General features: G+C 40.2%; 1 protein-coding gene across 2 annotated transcripts in view; it reads right to left on the bottom strand.

Annotated features, from left to right (window-relative positions):
- The window catches only part of drp2 (dystrophin related protein 2), a 277,743-nt gene that overhangs the window by 53,332 nt on the left and 206,261 nt on the right, over positions 1-18,150 (bottom strand). For both annotated transcript variants that reach the window (XM_049484130.1, XM_049484131.1), the window contains exons 14-15: positions 4,632-4,798; positions 4,235-4,346 (exon numbers count right to left, since the gene is read on the bottom strand). In XM_049484130.1, the coding sequence (XP_049340087.1) occupies positions 4,235-4,346; positions 4,632-4,798 (279 nt within the window). The remainder of the gene's footprint in view (positions 1-4,234; positions 4,347-4,631; positions 4,799-18,150) is intronic.

Genomic DNA, 18,150 nt, shown 5'->3' with positions numbered 1-18,150 from the left:
TCAAGTGCAGACCTTTTTATTTAGTACGGGAGTTCTCCGCCGTGCTAATAGCTGCTGTGTACATTCCACCCAGCACTAGCACTGGTGCTAATGCTAAAGAGGCTCTGTGTGAACTCTATCGGACTATCAGCGATCTGCAGAACAAACACCCAGACGGACTGTTTATTATCGCCGGAGATTTCAACCACGCAAATCTCAAGTCAGTGCTCCCTAAATTCCACCAACATGTGAACTTTGCAACGAGAGGAGCGAGCGCGTTGGATCTTGTTTACACAAACATCCCCAGCGCGTACCGGGCGGAGCCCCGCCCCCACCTCGCTTTCTCGGATCACATGTGTGTTTGGCTGACTCCAACATACACACCACTCATCAGACGCTCCAGACCAGTTCAGAAGCAGGTGAAAACCTGGCCGGCAGGCTCCATCTCTGCCCTTCAGGACTGTTTTGAGTGCACTGCATGGGACATGTTTAGGGAGGCTGCTACTGAAGGCGATTCTGTTGATTTGGAGGAGTATGCAGCATCAGTCACTGGCTACATCAGCAAGTGTATTGATGATGTCACTGTCTCCAAGACCATCACCACACGCCCAAACCAGAAGCCTTGGATGACTGCTGAGGTACGTGCGCTGCTGAGGACCCACGACTCCGCCTTCAGAGTGGGTGACAAGGTGGCCCTGAGGAAAGCGAGAGCCGACCTGTCAAGAGCTATCAGAGTGGCAAAGCGCGCACACGCCTAGAGAATCCACAGCCACTTCAAGGACACGGGTGACGCACGGCGCATGTGGCAGAGCATCCAGGCAATCACCAACTACAGGACAATGCCACCGTCCTGTGAACGTGATGCCTCCCTCCCTGATGCCCTAAACAACTTTTATGCACGGTTTGAGGCACAAAACAACACGACGGCGAGAAAGACCATGCCCAAGCCGGACGAGCAGGTGTTGTGCCTGACTGCAGTGGATGTGAGGAACACTCTGCGCAGAGTCAACCCACAAAAAGCTGCAGGACCAGACAACATCCCCGGCAGAGTGCTCAGGGAGTGCGCAGACCAGCTGACAGATGTTCTCACGGACATCTTCAACATCTCCCTGTGCAGCGCCACTGTCCCAACGTGCCTCAAGTCCACCACCATCGTCCCCGTGCCGAAGAAGTCCACAGTGTCCTGCCGCAATGACTACCGTCCCGTTGCACTTACACCCATCATCATGAAGTGCTTCGAGAGGCTAGTCATGAGGAACATCAAGACACAACTGCCCTCTTCACTGGACCCCCTGCAGTTTGCATATCGTCCCAATCGCTCCACGGACGATGCCATCACCACCACCCTTCATCTCTCCCTCACCCACCTGGAGAAGAAGGACACTTACGTCAGAATGCTGTTTATAGACTTCAGTTCAGCATTCAACACCATCATCCCACAGAACCACACCAGGAAGCTAAGCTCGCTCGGCCTCAACACCCCCCTCTGCAACTGGATCCTGGACTTTCTGACGGGGAGACCCCAGTCAGTCCGGTTCGGGGGCAGCACCTCCAGCACCATCACACTGAACACGGGGGCCCCCCAGGGCAGTGTCCTGAGTCCTCTGCTGTTCACCCTGCTGACTCACGACTGTGCTGCAAAACACAGTTCTAACAGCTTTATCAAGTTCGCCGATGATACAACCGTGCTGGGTCTCATCACCAAAGGCGACGAGTCAGCATACAGAGAGGAGGTGCAGCGGCTGACAGACTGGTGTACAGTCAACAACCTTCACCTGAATGTGGACAAGACAAAGGAAATGGTTGTTGACTTCAGGAGAGCACAACACACCCACTCTCCACTCAACATCGACGGGTCCTCTGTGGAGATTGTTAAGAGCACCAAGTTCCTTGGTGTCCACTTAGCAGATAACCTCACCTGGACCCTGAACACCAGCTCTACAGCCAAGAAAGCCCAGCAGCGTCTCTACTTCCTCCGGAAGCTGAGAAAGGCCCGTCTCCCTCCACCCATCCTCACACTCTTCTATAGAGGGACCATTGAGAGCATCCTGAGCAGCTGCATCACTGCCTGGTTTGGGACCTGCACCGTCTCTGACCGCAAGACCCTCCAGCGTATTGTGAGGACAGCTGAGAGGATCATCGGCGTCTCTCTCCCCTCCATCACGGACATTTACACCACCCGCAGCATCTGCAAAGCAACCAGCATTGTGAATGACCCCACTCATCCCTCACACGAACTGTTCTCCCTCCTGCCTTCGGGAAGAAGGTACCGCAGCATCCGGTCCAGCACGACCAGATTCTGCAACAGCTTCTACCCCCAAGCCATCAGACTCCTTAACTGCAGAGACTGAACTGATGGTTTTTCTGTACATGCACACACACTCTTACCCCACTTACCCCAGAAAATGGAAAGCACTAAAAACCCTACTACCTCACTGGACTCTATTGCACACTGTGTAATAGAGTAATTACTACCTCACCTGGTCTTTTTTGCACACTGCAAAATTTGCACATTGTCTTGTTATTTATTATTCTTTGTCTGTATTGTGTTGTATTGTCTGTCTGCACTTTTGTACTGTTGCACTATTGTTCTGTCTACACTGTGTTTATGTGCACCATGGTCCCTGGAGGAACGTTGTTTCGTTTCACTGTGTACTCTGTATATAGCTGAAATGACAAAAACCACTTTGACTTGACTTTGACTTTGACAATAGCAATCCGCCAAAGTCAAAGCTCACCTGGCTCTTAAAGGGAATGATGAGCAAGAGACACTCTGATTAGTTTATTTCACGTTACGCCCAAAACACATCCATTCTCTTACTTAAGATAATTGATAACATGTATTTTGCGTGTTTCAAAACACACAAGGTAGACTTTTCCTATTGTCACGATAGCAAAGGCACACTGACATGTCCTAAATGAAACTGCAAATTGCACAGCTGGCAGCATGCTTAAAGATTGGCACAATAGAGCCTCAGATTCGTTCCAAGACTATAAAACATGTACTAAGTTCTACTGAGAGAATTTCAATCACAAAATTAGAGTACCACAGTGATATCCTGTAAGATCATAAGTAAATTATTAAGCAAATGGATCCATTCTGCAATGTTTGTATGTTTGTGTCTACAGACTCATGTAGGGCTTATCACGATAAGACTTTTTTGTGGACAATATATCGTCCCAGAAATTATTGCGATAAGCAATATTATTGTCATTTTAAGAGCATTAAATTCCACTGATATAATGATAAAATAGAATAGCATAACGAAACAATAATACCTTTTTAAGGACAACAGATATGTTTCCTTTACCTACTGCAGTTCACACATTGGTCATTGGTGCACTGGTCATTTAGCATAACTGGGTAAAACACTGTTCAATGTTATATATGTGAACAAACATATAAATAAAGTAGTGGTGTCAATCGTTTAAAAGAATGTTATGCATTTAATCACACTTGTTCTACTTAAGACGTACGTTTTTATAGTGGATAGTTAAAGTTAAATAAAAGAATGAATGCAGAGAAATGTAAAATGCAATTCTATTTATATTAGTGGTGTTTATAAAATACTTGTATATTCTTGTATGTTTGAGGGGAGATGGAATAAAGAAGGAATGATAAATTGGATAAAGGAAACTAATTTGTTTTACTTTATTGTTATTTTATGTTACTTTAACATCTCAGCTTCGTTGTAAGGATTTCCGAATTAGAACTTAATTTGCTGAGAATAACATTTACAAATCTCAGGAATTGTTTCCTATTGTACACATGCTCACAATGGGGGAATGACCATTTAAATGGTCTGGGCGAAATGCAGTATGTAACGGTCAGTATTCAGTAATGTGTACACTGTCCCTTTAAGAGCACTTTAATGGAAACATCTGATACTATGAATTTTAGTTACTTAACTGGTAGATTTAATATGCTGCTGTGCTTTTAAACACAGTGTTTTTAATGTGACGTGCTGTGCAGATCACTGTGTAGTGAACAGAGTTGCGCAGCTACAAGCAGTAAATGCAGCACATACCGCACTTAGTGTGTAAACAGCATGGAGCAGCAGAGACAGTGTGTGTGTGTGTATTCATAGCAGTATATTATCTGGGTAATATATCAGATTAAACTGTTTATCAGCAGTTTAGCTCAATAGAAAAGAAGTATAAATATTTGTTGATTTATCCATTATTAAATAAAATTGAGGTAATGTTTATTTAATGCATGATAAGTTAAAGGCCTAGGTTAAGGATAATGACGTACCGGGGTGTAGTACTCCATTATGGGGTAGTGTAGCCTTTTGCCTTTGGTTGTTCGTCCGGTCAGGAAACACATCTGGCAGATGTCTACGTTAAACTGTTTCAGACTTCGGTACCTGCAGTACACCAACAGAACAGTGAGACAGTTAACACAGAGTGTGACTTTTCAAGCAGAACTGAAAATAACACAGAATTCTGTTATCGCTCTTATCTTTTCTGTTATCTACGATGAGCACATCATGCCCTGCAGTTGTTACAGCAGAGCACAGCAAGAGGAAGCAAGATGTGCCCCAGATAAGCCTGTGCCAAAAGGAAAACCTGGCAAGACTCTCACAAACGAGTGTGTAAAGTTTGTTGAGAATCACGTCGTGTGAAACAGGGCTTTGTGGAAGGATGCCCACCTGAAGCCCTTGATGGGGCATTGTTTACAGATGTAGCAGCGCGCCTGGTGCTTGGCAGATTCGGCCGCCGTCACGCGGTGCAGGACAGGCAACCACACCACCGACTGCGGCTCCAAACTCATCCACTCCAGAAAGTGAGAAACCTCGATAGCTGGCTTCCCCGGGGCCTGGCAGAGAAGAAAACAGAGAGAGGGGAAATGTCACATGCAATCAGATACAGCTCAAACAGCTGCAGGCCCACAAGCCCACGAGCTGGAAAATACATAACCTGAAAAATAACCATCAGAAAATCCATACACTCAAGTTACATGCATGTTTATTTATTTATTTGTTTTCCTGTATTTGTTGTATTTACTCTACTTGTGCATATCAAAAATATTAGAATATCATTGAAACGTTACTTACTTGTTTTAATAATTCAGTTCAAAATGTGAAACTCATATTATATATATTATTATATTACAAAGAGTGATCTATTTTAAGTTTTTATTTATTTTATTGTTGATGATTATGGCTAACAGCCAATAAAAACACAAAAATCAGTGTCTTAGAAAATTAAAATATTATATAAGACCTATTGGATATTTTTAGCAGTGTGGGCAGTGTGCCAAATCCTGCTGGAAAATGAAATCCACATCTCCATAAAAGTTGTCAGCAGAGGGAGGCATGAAGTGCTGTAAGATTTTGCGTGAAAACAAAACGGCACTGACTTTGGTATATGGCAGCAACCACCTGGCAACACCATAATAACCACTTAGCAATGCCACAGCAACTACTTAGCGACATCACAGCAACAACCTTGCAACACCACAGCAAAAACTTGAGATACGAAAGCAAAACAGAACTTAGCAGAACCACAGCAATCACCTGGCAACACATTAACAACCACTGAGCAACACCATTGAAAACACCTGGCAATACCATAGCAACCACTTGTAATATGGCAGCAACCACCTGGCAAATCCATTATAACCACTTAGCAACACCATACCAACCACTTTGCAACACCACAGCAACCACTTGAGATACCACAACAACCACCTAGCAACACCATAGCAAACACCTGGAATACGGCAGCAACACCCAATCAACACCATAAAAACCACTTAGCAGGACCATAGAAACCACCTGTCAATACCATAGAAACCACTTGAGATACCGCATCAACCACCTGGCAACACCATAACAACCACTTAGCAGAACCATAGCAACCACCTGGCAATACCATTGCAACCACTGGGGATATGGCAGCAAACACCTGGCAACAACATTAACACTTTGGATACGGAATCAACGCCCCAGAAAACTACAAAAACCACTTTGAAACACCATAGCATCCACTTGGGATACAATTGGGTCAGTGTCCTTTAAGCAGTGGTTGCATTCTTGATTTGCTCAAAACAGTATATTGTTGATACAATAGGGAAATGTGTCACATCACTTAATAAATACATATATATTTACAATAATTCTGTGTTTCTTTCAGTAAATACACTTTTCTCTTTTATAAAAGTGTGGATATCAGGAATCAAGAGGAAAATCAAGAATCCTGTCAAGAGAAAAAAAATGGACAAAATGTGCCCAAATTGGACACGTTCAAATTCCAGGAAGCCCAATCTTTCTGTGAATCTTCAACAGACAAGATAGAAAAGGGACACTTTAACTGCAGCCAGATCATTACAGCACAATCCCACATCTCAGCCCAGAACAGCAGGTGAATCTCTGAATCGTCCTTCCACCCAGACCCTGAAAGAGTGAGCTAAAAACAGACAGGACGCTCACTCCTCCAGCTAATGGTGTAAATCCTTATTTGACCGGATTGACGCTGCTTTTGAGGCAGGGGGACGCGAGCACAACAAAGCATTCGCAAACAAAGCGCGCACACGGCCCATTTTTTTTTGTTGGGTGAGCTTATTATAACATAAGAACTACAAAGCCCGGGGATTAGGAAGAAAGACACTGAGCACCAAGAATAAGCCATGACTAAAATAACACATTGTCAGAAAAAAAAAAAAACAGCGGAAGCGTTGCGTAAGGCGGTGCGAGTAAAACCTGACGCGTATTACAGGGTCACAGCGGGAGAGGATGACAGGAAGGAAGCTCAATAAAAGAGAGAGTCGTGAGGCGCCGAAAAAATCCGTAATGTGGTAAATTCTCATTAAATGCGCATCAAAGATGCATTAAAAGGTTTATTTCCCCAGGGCCCTCTTTGTAGCCCAGGCAAAGAGCCATAATTAACGTGAATGTATCCTGCATGGCCTGTAGCTGCCACTGAAGTGTGGCACCTTCTGAAAGTGTAAGTGTGTGTGTGTGTGTGTGTGTGTGTGTGTGTGTGCAAGCAATTACAGGTCTGACTCTACAGTGATGATTGGAATTACAGTTATATACATCCAATCAAAAACAGGAATGTCATACCAATGATTTGACAATTTCAAATTTAATACTAACTATTAATTATTTAAACTGTTTTTAAATAGGGGAAGAATGATGGTACAACTGTTGGACTTAATTAAAATTAAATAAGGTTAGAGAACATTTTCTTAAAGCCAAGGTCCAGAAAATCATAATGTCTGACTTCTAATGTCTGCATTAGGATTCAGTGCTGTACCTCAGTATTAAACCTGACTTTGACGGGCTCTATTTTAGTGATTTTAAGTGGATCGTTAACTGCACACTGCGTGCAGCTTGATTTAAGGCGTCAGGGTGTCTTTGCTATCGTAACGATGGGAAAAGTACACCCTGTGTGGCTCGAAACGAGCAAAAAAAGGAATAAACCAATCAGCGTGTAGCTTGCTCATCATTCCCTTTAAAAGCCAGGTAAGCTCTGGCTTTGGCAGATTGCTATTTTAACGGCGCAGCTACCTGGTCGTGTCCAATGCTTCTCTTAAAGCAGAGGACACTGACCTGCTCATTCACGCTCGTTCATTCTGTTTATTGTTGATGTAAAAGTTGGGTATGTGCACTGCTGCGTGTCCATTTGGGTAACAAGCGAGAGTGTACGCCAGTAATTTACCTGAACACACCTGAATCATTTCTATAGGTCACTCTCAGGAGGAGCTCAGTGAACTCCAGCACTGTGGTACCGTGATACTGTAGGATGCAGCACCTGTGCAACAAGTCCAGTCGTGAAATTTCCTCACTACTCACTTCTAAATATTCCACAGCCAACTGTCAGTGATATTATAACACAGCGGAAGAGCCTGGGAATGACAGCGACTCTGTGCAAGATACTTTTGGTATTATAGTGTATGTGTTAGTAAAATCTGATACATATCAGATTTATGGCAATGCAAAATGCTGCGAGAGAAAGTAAAAAGAATGACAGCAGCAAACAAACTCTGCGTTCACTCTAGAACATGATGAGTCGCTCATGTCGTGCCGCGTTGGTCGCTAGTGACAAGAAAAGAGGTATAAAAAATTTTATTGTTTTAACAGCCTTAAAAAATATTTATTAAATGTGTGTTTGTATTAAATATGTATTTATTAACTAAATTTAGATCACTAAAATGGTTAAATAAATAAAAATAAATTGATTTTAATAAGACATGGTGAACGGTGAACATGGAGAACACTCAAAAGTAACCAAACGTTCAGAGAGCAGAAGCTTGAGGACCTCGGTCCTTGTATACGATAGGTCCAAAGAAATTCTAGAAGCCAATCGGGTTAGAATGTCGCTTCTCCGCGTCATAATTCATTTGCATAAAGTTGAGAAAATTTCACTAGAAACACTATGTCGCTTGTTGCTCTGCCGCTTTGTCGCGTCACGGCGACAAGTCAAGCCCTGCTATAGGAAATGAATGGTCACCTGTTGCGTCGTCGCTTTCCAGTGTGAACGCAGGGTAAGGGTTTCAGTAATGCCCTCTCCATGGTGCTGAAACCTGCACATCCACCCATCTATCACACACATCCTTCTTCAACGTAGCCACCTTCATGCACCGTCATGCACAGTCACTTATCTGCTCAGTACCACAGTCAGAACCAGAGACTGCAAAAAAGATGGACGCCGTGTCGCCGTTCCGATTTATTTAATAAAAATGAAGCCAAAATCTTCCTCCATGTTGGCGATCCTGAAACCCGAGTCTGTAGAGCGCAGTAGAGACCAGAGGAGGGAGAAAGACTGTGCAGAGACCGCCCACTCATTTAAATAACCCCGCCCCTGAGGGCTGCCTCCACAGAGCTATACACAGTCTATGGTCCCACCCATTGAGTCATTGGTCCCACCCCGGCTATAGGTGTAACACCGCCCTTTTACACACCAATAACCACACCTTTTAGAATATAGAGCTGAATAACGTTTAAAAAAAACGAATTCTGTGGGGATATAAAAATTTAACAATATAAGCAGATGTTACACTAGCTGCTGCATTTAAATAATGGAGGTAGAATTACAGTATATTAGAAAAAAACGTGATTGAAAGTTGTTCTGTTTTGCCATTGAAACCTATGGGGATGGGTGGGGCTACACAGCTTTCTGAAACCGAACAGCAGGGGGCGCCCGACCTGTGGTGGATTCACTTTTAAAAGACGATGCTCTGTCCAGCTATACACAGTCTATGGTCAGTACAATATAGAAAACTACAGCACTGGGAAAGAGAAGGTGAGAAGAAGTGAGGTCACAGATAGCAAAGATACTTATTATTTAACAAAAAACACAATAAAAAAAAAAGGGAATAATAAAATATGATGCCTCTTGCTGCTCGGGACAAATCTGTCCCCGAACACATCACACAGCGTCTCCCTCCAGGCCTGACGTCTCTCTGTTCTCCTGATTTTCCATTCACTCTCTCTCTGCCCGACTCTGCCAACACACCGTATCCTCCGGAGGGCTTTCACTGCCAGCCTCCTGTTTTTGTGGGTCTCTGCGTTCTGTGCTCATTGTTGCAAATGTCACAACACGATTTAGATAATCAGGTCTTTCAACGATTCAGAACCTCAAATTATACCCATCACAATTGTATTATATCTATATTTTCTGGATAATATACAGTATCAGCCTGAGTTCGAACACACTTTCTCATTCTATGTTTTTATTAAGGTCATTCAGACTATGAAAAAGAACACATAATGCAGGGGTCGTAAAAAACTCCTAAAAACAGTGTGAATATTTAATTACTAACTCCATTACTAATTATTCTATCAATATTTAGTGCAAAGGTGTTCCTTATCTCTAAGAGGTAATGCTACAATTAGGATTATTCACAAATTTTTCATAAAAAAATACATGTTCATACATTTGTTAATGTTTCACTACTTTGTTTCTTTTGAAAGCCCAACATAAAAAAAAAAACATTAGTTCTACATAACATTGGAATTTAGTTTTAGTTTAAGCAAAGGCTGGTTGCAAATATGCGAGATGAACCACTTTCATATTACTTGTAGATTACACTAATTAAGGCAAGCAGAAGTTGTTTCATACTGATTTTTTTTTTTTTTAACTAGATCTTTCAACATTAAAACGGGTCAAAAAATTGTTAAAAAAAAAAAAACTGTTTTGGAAAGTGAAGTGTAATGGGATGGAGTGCTACAGACTAGAAGCTCTCCAGCCCAGAGGGTTGTTGAACCCAATTGCAGAACAGTTGATACCTAAACACACCGCTCGTCTAACGGGATCAAACCCGTGTCTTCAGGGTTGCGGTCCAATACACTACCGCTGCCCTGCCTTGTGTATTGAGACACGGCCAGGAAAAAAACGCCCTTATAAAGAGATAGGGAGCCCAAGAACGGGAGGAAAAAGAGAACGGGCAATAAATAAAGTCACGCCGAGCGTGATAGAGAGACAGGGGAGGGATGTAAACAAAAGCTCACCAGAGAAGCATTTTATTATTATTATTTTTTATTATCGCTCATTATAGGGGTCGGCAATAGGGGTCGCCTATTGCCGACCCCTGACATAAGGAATCATGTAGGTAACTCTTGCTCTTTCTTGTCTGGGGTAGTCCTGATGATTGCCAGTTTACTCATTATTAACATTTTTGATGTTTTTTCAAAGTTCTTTAAATATTTCAGATTGACTGACCATCATTTCTTAAACTATTGTTTTTCTTTATTTAGTTGATAATCTGGATTAGAACATTACTCAAATATTCACTATTCACTGTATACCTGTAACTCTACATCTTCACTACTTTACTTTAACTGATGCTCTCAAACACATTAAGAGAAACAAGAAATTCAAGCAGGGGTCATACACTTTTTAATTGATAAAATTTCAAGATTTTTTTTTTTTTTTTTTTACTTTTCCATGCCTTTAAGGCACATTTTCAAGACCATATGATATGAAAAAAAAAAATCTACTAAAACTATAATCAAAACTGATTACAGTAGGTCTGAAATAAATGTGATAAAAATGTTGACACACAATCTTCAATAATAAAATGTGTGTCAGATCCTGAGAGCTTTATGTGAAGTTAGGGCTATATTACTGAATTAACTCTGAGCTGACGTATTTGTTAGCGCAGAAAAGATTGTTTTCCATAAATAAACTGAAACAAAGATTTGTAGACCAAATTTCCTTGACTTTTCCAAAACTTTCTTTCTATTTTTATTTTACCAAAAATGTTCTAGTCCTGAAAATTGCAATTTTTAAATTCCAAGACTTTTCCATGTTTTTATGATCGTATGAACCCTGTTCAAGTAATTAACTCTTGACAGCAAGTTCAAGTTTAGCACAGCTGTTAACTGAAAGCCTGTATTCCATGAGGTGACTCCACCTCATAAAACTGACTAAGAAAATCCAGCCAAAATGTGGAAAACTGTTTAATCAAAGCAAGAGGTGCTACTTTGAAGAATCTAAAATATAAAACATTTGACTTTAGTATTAATCTTTAACACAGAAAATGTTTATTTTATGAAAAAACACTGAATCAAAACTTTTGACTGGTGCAACTCATTTGCATTAGTGAAACACAATAGGCAATACTGAGGTCAGCAAAATAAAACAATAGTATTATGAGGCCTCCTACTCAAATCTAACATAAATTTAGCCTTTACACACACACACACACACACTCACACTCTCTCACACACACACACACACACACACACACACACACACACACACACACATACACATACACACAAACACAAACACACACACACACAGTTAAGCACATAAAGACACTTGCAATTCCCTCTGCTGCTCTCAAGCTGAGCTCAGCTGCTCCCGTTATCAGCCCGGCTTTAATAATGCAGTAGGTGATAAACTGCCAATTTGGGAAGTTCTGATTGGCACTACAGCAATATTTCATCTGCTAATAAAAACCCTGAAATGGAACAAATGTGGAAAAGAATGGGATTTAATTACGAACGGCTGGTATCACCGCCGCGCTTCTGAATGGGGGAGGATTTCATTAAGGATCGACGAGAGAATCATGAATTATAAGTTTAAGGGCGCTCTCCAAACACCAGCGGACCCAGCACCCGGCCCATAATCACTTCACACATGCAGCTAAACGCATGATCAATCAGATTCCACAGAGCTGCAGAACTGCTGTGGTGGAGCGGGAATTATAGTGTTTTTTTAGGTAAAATCAGAGTATAAAGAGTGCAGAGGGGATTCGCAAAATTAAATTATAACCTATATCTGATTATAACTACAGTAAAAAGCACAAGTACTGTTGAAATCCTTTAGTGTATATGATTACTATTTGATTACGTCATTATCTCTTTGGTAAATCATGTCAGTCTGACGTGTCATATCAGTTTGAGCACAGGAAATGAGAGATTGGCAAAGATTTCAACATCAAAAAGACCAACATTTAAGGAGAAATCCAGTGTGAAATGGACTTGGATTCATTTGAGTAGAAGTATTCTTCATTCTTGAACGTATAGAAGTAAAATTTCATGGAAATGTATGAATATTATATGGATATTTAACTGACATTTACACAATAATTCCACATAATTAGTTTTGCAGTCTGTTTCCCTATCCTACCTATTCGTTTGTGCTCATCTGTCGACTTACTGTGATTTAATTTCAGGATGGCAGCACCTATAGAGCTAGCTGTGTGTATAAACAGTGTTTTTAGTAAAGTATCTGTGCACTTTTAAAGTTCTTAGAGCTTTGTTTTAAATGTCAGGGCCCTCAGAATTCTACAAATGAAGTGTGGTGATATTTTGAGCTTATTAATGCTATAAAAAGGTGATTTCTTTGCACAGGTATCACTATGTCCCCATCACTTGCATTGTAAGCCTGTTGGGAGCATCAGCTAAAAGCACTGTATTTCAGAATGCTGGGGTTAGACTGAAGTGGGCTATTCGCAAAAGGTTTGTACTCATTATCCTGTTTTACCTCAACAAAAAGTCCATTTTACACTGGAGTTCTCCTTTAAGGAAACATTATTTTTTGACATTGTTTTAATCTAAACAAATTTAGATTTCATATTGTTAGAAGTGTAAAGATCATAACACATAACAACAGGCAAATAAAAAAAAACACTTAATATTTGCTCGCAATTTATGTGCCCTAACTACTGCATAAATATATAACTATATATAACTAAAAATATAACTATTGAGTATCTTAAATCTGGACAGATACAGTCCTAGACTTTGCAAGGACTGTGAAAGGGAGAAAAAAACATCCATATTTAAAGAGCATTGTTTGTGTTTGAGAAAAAAAATGAATCTTGCATTCATTTATTCAGTTATATGCTGATTAGGCTGACATTTTCTCTCTCTCTCTCTCTCTCTCTCTCTCTCTCTCTCTCTCTCTCTCTTTCTCTCTCCTTTCTCACACTTGTCATGTGTTAATTTTTTGTTACTCTGCAAACAAAAAAGAGAAATATCTACCTAATTAGAGACAACACAGTTCATTTGATTTACTTAACAAGTGCATTGTTTGTACTCAGTCCAGTGTGTTATTTAGGCTCCAATGATTTTAGTTATTAAAAAAACTGTCTCTGGGGTTTTAATCCACATTATGGAGGAGGTAGGTCTTTAAAAACAGCTACGAGTTGAGAAAGCAGAAACACTCCAAAAGTGAACCGTATTTTTCAAACTATACTGTGCACCGTATTATAAGGCGCACTATCAATGAACGTCTATTTTCTGGCCTATTTTCATACACAAGGCGCGCTGGATTATAAGGCACATTTTAGGCGACAATAGTAAGGAACAGGGGTGTCACTATGTTTCCCTAGCAGGTCTCGCCACTGGGGGAAGCACCTAAATATATAAAATTGTAGTTTTATGTATATAAAAATGTAGTTTTAAAAAAACAACATTGTCTTAATTTGTAAAGTAGTAATTTGTACGATACCTTTTCAATAAACAAATAAAAAAAAAAGTAAGTCTACATTCTAAACTCCTGAACAGTAAGCGTTGCTGTGTTGTATAGCTAAATAAAACTGCATATAAAAATTAATAAATAAATAAATAATAACAAAAAGTCAAATGACCACTGGATGTTACTTTACACATTTTTTTCCCCTGAAAAATAAACGCTTAAGATTATTTACAGTTTTTTTAGCACAGTTAGTAGCAGCAGTGCTAGTCGAGGTTAACCGCACTTAGCGCTAGTAAAAACAATCCGATAGCGCTACACTGAGGAACCCTGAGTGTTCCAGTAAGCCAGGGGCTATTAGCTAGTGGTTCCTCCCACATAGCCTTTTGTAACACTGTAACCGTGCAGAATACAGTCCGATATACTCACCACCGCTAGTGCTAATGCTGCTCCAGCCTTAATGATGGAGAAACTTCACTGATAACTCACCCTTATAACTCTGTATTTCAGCAGAGTGGCTTTACTGCTCCTTAATACCTGACTGGTAGAATTCATACATAAGGAGCACTGGATTATAAGGCAATGTTTGGGAAAATTTAAGTATTTTAAGTGCGTTTATACTGAGAAAAAAAATAGTAATCTCCACACTGGAACTCGTTCACCTGTTCAGCTTACACTTATTAAAAACAGCACCATTTAAAAATCACATCGTACTCCACTACCTACATACCCCAGTTCTTTAAAAACAGATCAACAATCATTAAAAAACTGACTGTACAGAGAGTTTCTTTATGTCAGACAGATCCTGCACTGTTTTAGCTGAGCTGCTGCTGCTATTTTACAACCTACTGTTAAAAGCACACTAAATAGGGAAGAGGGAGTGATTTGAGTCAAGGCCTCACAGATTTTTTCAGAAGCGTAAAAAAGAAGTTAAAGTTCTTTCTCAAATTAAACTTTGGGAGATCTTTAGAACTGTTCTTTTAACAGATCGTGGAGACGCTGCTCCACAGTTGAGGAACACACACAGCGAGTTCCATTAAAAGCTCAGCAGTCACAGCTGGCTGTTACCATGCAAACACTGCAAACAGCAGAGAGAGATCTCTGATAGTAGGCGAGAGCATATGGTGCAGGAGAAAATAACGCAAAATTTCAAAAGCATGAGGTAAAATATATAGTATTTTTCCATATATTTAAAACAAAGAGTCCTATTTTATAGATCTACAGGTGAGACCTCAGCCGTGCACCGCGCAACTTGATTTAAAGTGCGTCAGTGTGTCTTTGCTATCGTAAAGACGGGAAAAGTACACCTTGAGAGACGACTCAAAACACGCAAAAGGTGTGCAGTACTAATAATCTTAATTAATCTTGGTCATAACGTAAAATAAAACCAATCAGCTTCTCACTTGCTCATCATTGCCTTTAAGAGTCAGGTGAGCTCTGACTTTGGCGGATTGCTATTTTAACCGTGCAGCTACCTAGACATGTCCAACACTCCTCAGCAGAGGAAATTGACGTAAACGTTGGGTTTGTGCACTGCTGTGTGTCCATGTGTGCGTAGCAAGCAACACTGCTAAGATTGTTGACGTTTTTCTGAGAGATTGAGATTTTCTCTGAAGAAATTACTATGTTTTAAGGTCTTGAAACATATCTGGGGCTCTATTTTATCAATCTATAAGCGAGACAAACGTGCAATGTGGTGCAGTGTGTCTTTGCTATCATAACGACAGGAAAAGTACACCTTGCGTGGCTTGAATTAGTCATGTCTTAATTATCTTAATTAATTATTGGTGTGGTCAATGTCGGACGTAATGTGAAATTAATCAATCAGAGTGTCTCTTGCTCATCATTCCCTTTAAGAGTCAGGTGAGCTCTGACTTTGGTGGATTGCTATTTTATTGGCGCAGCTACTTGGACATGTCCAACAAAGTCTTCTCAGCAGAAGATACTGACCTGCTGGTTCATTCTGTTTATTGTTGATGTAAAAGTTGGGTTTGTTCACTGCTATGTGCTGCTTTGATTCACCTGCATAGCTGCCAAGATAGCGATGAACGTCTGACTGTTGGCGTCTCTCTAGGTTGTATTCAGTCAGTTGAGCTCCTGTGTTTTTTTCTGTTACCAAGAAAAACAAGCAAAACTCCAGAAATGTACCTGAACACACCTCATTTCCAGAACACCACGCCCATCAGTGTAGATATATTCAGAAGCTCTGCTGCTGTTTAAACAATGCAGGAGGAAGACATGAAAATATGTGAAAAAATGTGACTGTTGGCAGAGTTAAAGTTAGCAATGAGCATCGCAATGCGCCTTGTGCAGAGTGTAAGATGGGTTCCTTAAACATTTTAGCTATAGTTTAAATGTTTTTTTTGTTGTATCCAGTTTCCAGAGCAAGGAACAGCACAATATGTACCAATACAGTACACACTTTCATCAAACACACAATGAGAAGCGCAGAGCTTTTAGGATATTTGGCACAGCATGTCTGCTACACTACTGCTCCAGAACTGAAGGTCAGTAACAGTTTTACGCTTTATACTATAAAATAGTGGATATACTGTAGTTACTGAACGCAGATCCGTCATATGGAGGCTTTAACAGTTTATCTCTGCACTTACTTATTTATGAGTAGTACACTTAAAGCAGCACTAGGTAGGATTTCCTTGATTTTTTTTATCTTTTTAAAGAAGTAAAATTACAGCTTGAAACTTACTGCAGCGCTGCATTGAGGTGTAATAGGAGGAATAGCGGTGCTCTCGTGTCTGTGCCGGAGCTCCTCTGAGCTCAAACCAGACTCTGTAAGTTTTCCGAGGCGGTCGCGACCAACGCTCGCAAGAACTGCGACCTGCTTTCCAACCTTTAGTTCTAACAGTTCTACAAGGACTACTGGTTCATTCTTTACAAACTAACATACAGACACTCTGGCAGAAGCTGGAAAGAGACCGAATATGTCTGTGAAAGCCAGAAAACAAGAAAGATAAACTAATCCGCCTGAAACATTTATTACACTCTACAACTGTAGGGGGAGCCCACAAGCACAACAGCTCAATCCTACCTAGTGGAGCTTTAAACATTTATTTTTTGGTAACACTTTATAACTTTTATTAATATATCATTAATTAATAATTAATAACTGTTATTTTTACATTTTAAGAAACAAAAAAGTTGCTATCACATTTGTAAATACTAACAAACGCATTGGCAAAGTGAACTGCAATTGATAAACATATGTGCGATTTAAAGTAAGTATTCATCGAACAGCATCCCATACATTATCAACCAGGGATTATAGGTCTGGATATTGCATACAGCAGTATATGGACAAGCATTGTCCTGTTGAAATAGCGGTTGTGTTTTCAGAAACGGTAGGGTCACTGGTTGCACAGCCTCAGGACCATTGCAGCTCCCTCATTCTGAGTTACATAAAGCAATGGAAGCACAAGTTGCATGTAATAAAAGCCAAGTTGTTGTGTTCCAATTAAAATGTTATGGCATTTTCTACTCAGGGGACAAACAGAGTACAAATCAGAGTGCTCTATCCAACACAATAACATAAGAACACATGAGAAGTTTGAAAAGAATTGGCCGGGCATTGGAAATCGCATTTGTGTCCTTATGCTGAATGTTTCAAACCTAATGCACTCTGTGTATCCAATATTGAAGTAAAATAAATTATATTGGGTAGATACAATCTGCCTCTGGTAGATACGACATGGAAAATGAGAGTATTGTAAATTGTCCTTTTTGTATCAAGCATCAAAAAACAAACAAAAAAAATAAATGAAATCATATAGAATTGCAAATTCTGCAATGTAACTACTTCGTACTGTATGCGCACCATGGTGCTGAAATGATATATTATGCAGCCCTATTCCAAAAGACCCAATCTGAACTAAACTCTATCTATATATTTTTTTTTTGTTTTAGTGGGAAAACTATTACTTTAAATCTCTAAATCAGTCCAGAACGAGAAGCGCAGAGCATTCCCACATTTTATTATTTTTATCTGCCCTCAGGGAAATCAAATCACAAAATAGCGGTAGCTGCCAGATTCCCTGCAATATCAAAAAGAAATTAATAGGAGAAAAAAGAGTGACCCTAAGTGCCCCGAAAGGAGGACTTTATTTAAAGCTTCAGAGCAGAAAAGGCTTTAAACTTGTAACCAAAAAACTTAAGGACAGAGAGACTTTTTTATTTTATTTTACTTTTTTTTTAAAACAACCTTTCATTTCTCTGCTTCTTTATTATTATTTTTTTTTTTTCATATTTTGACTTCTCCTCAACTTTCTCTCTCTGTCTGTC

This window comes from Astyanax mexicanus, chromosome 10 (assembly GCF_023375975.1).
Source record: "Astyanax mexicanus isolate ESR-SI-001 chromosome 10, AstMex3_surface, whole genome shotgun sequence".
NCBI lineage: Eukaryota > Metazoa > Chordata > Actinopteri > Characiformes > Acestrorhamphidae > Astyanax > Astyanax mexicanus.
The sequence above is the reverse complement of the archived record's forward strand: the minus strand, read 5'-3'. Positions and strand labels throughout refer to the sequence as shown.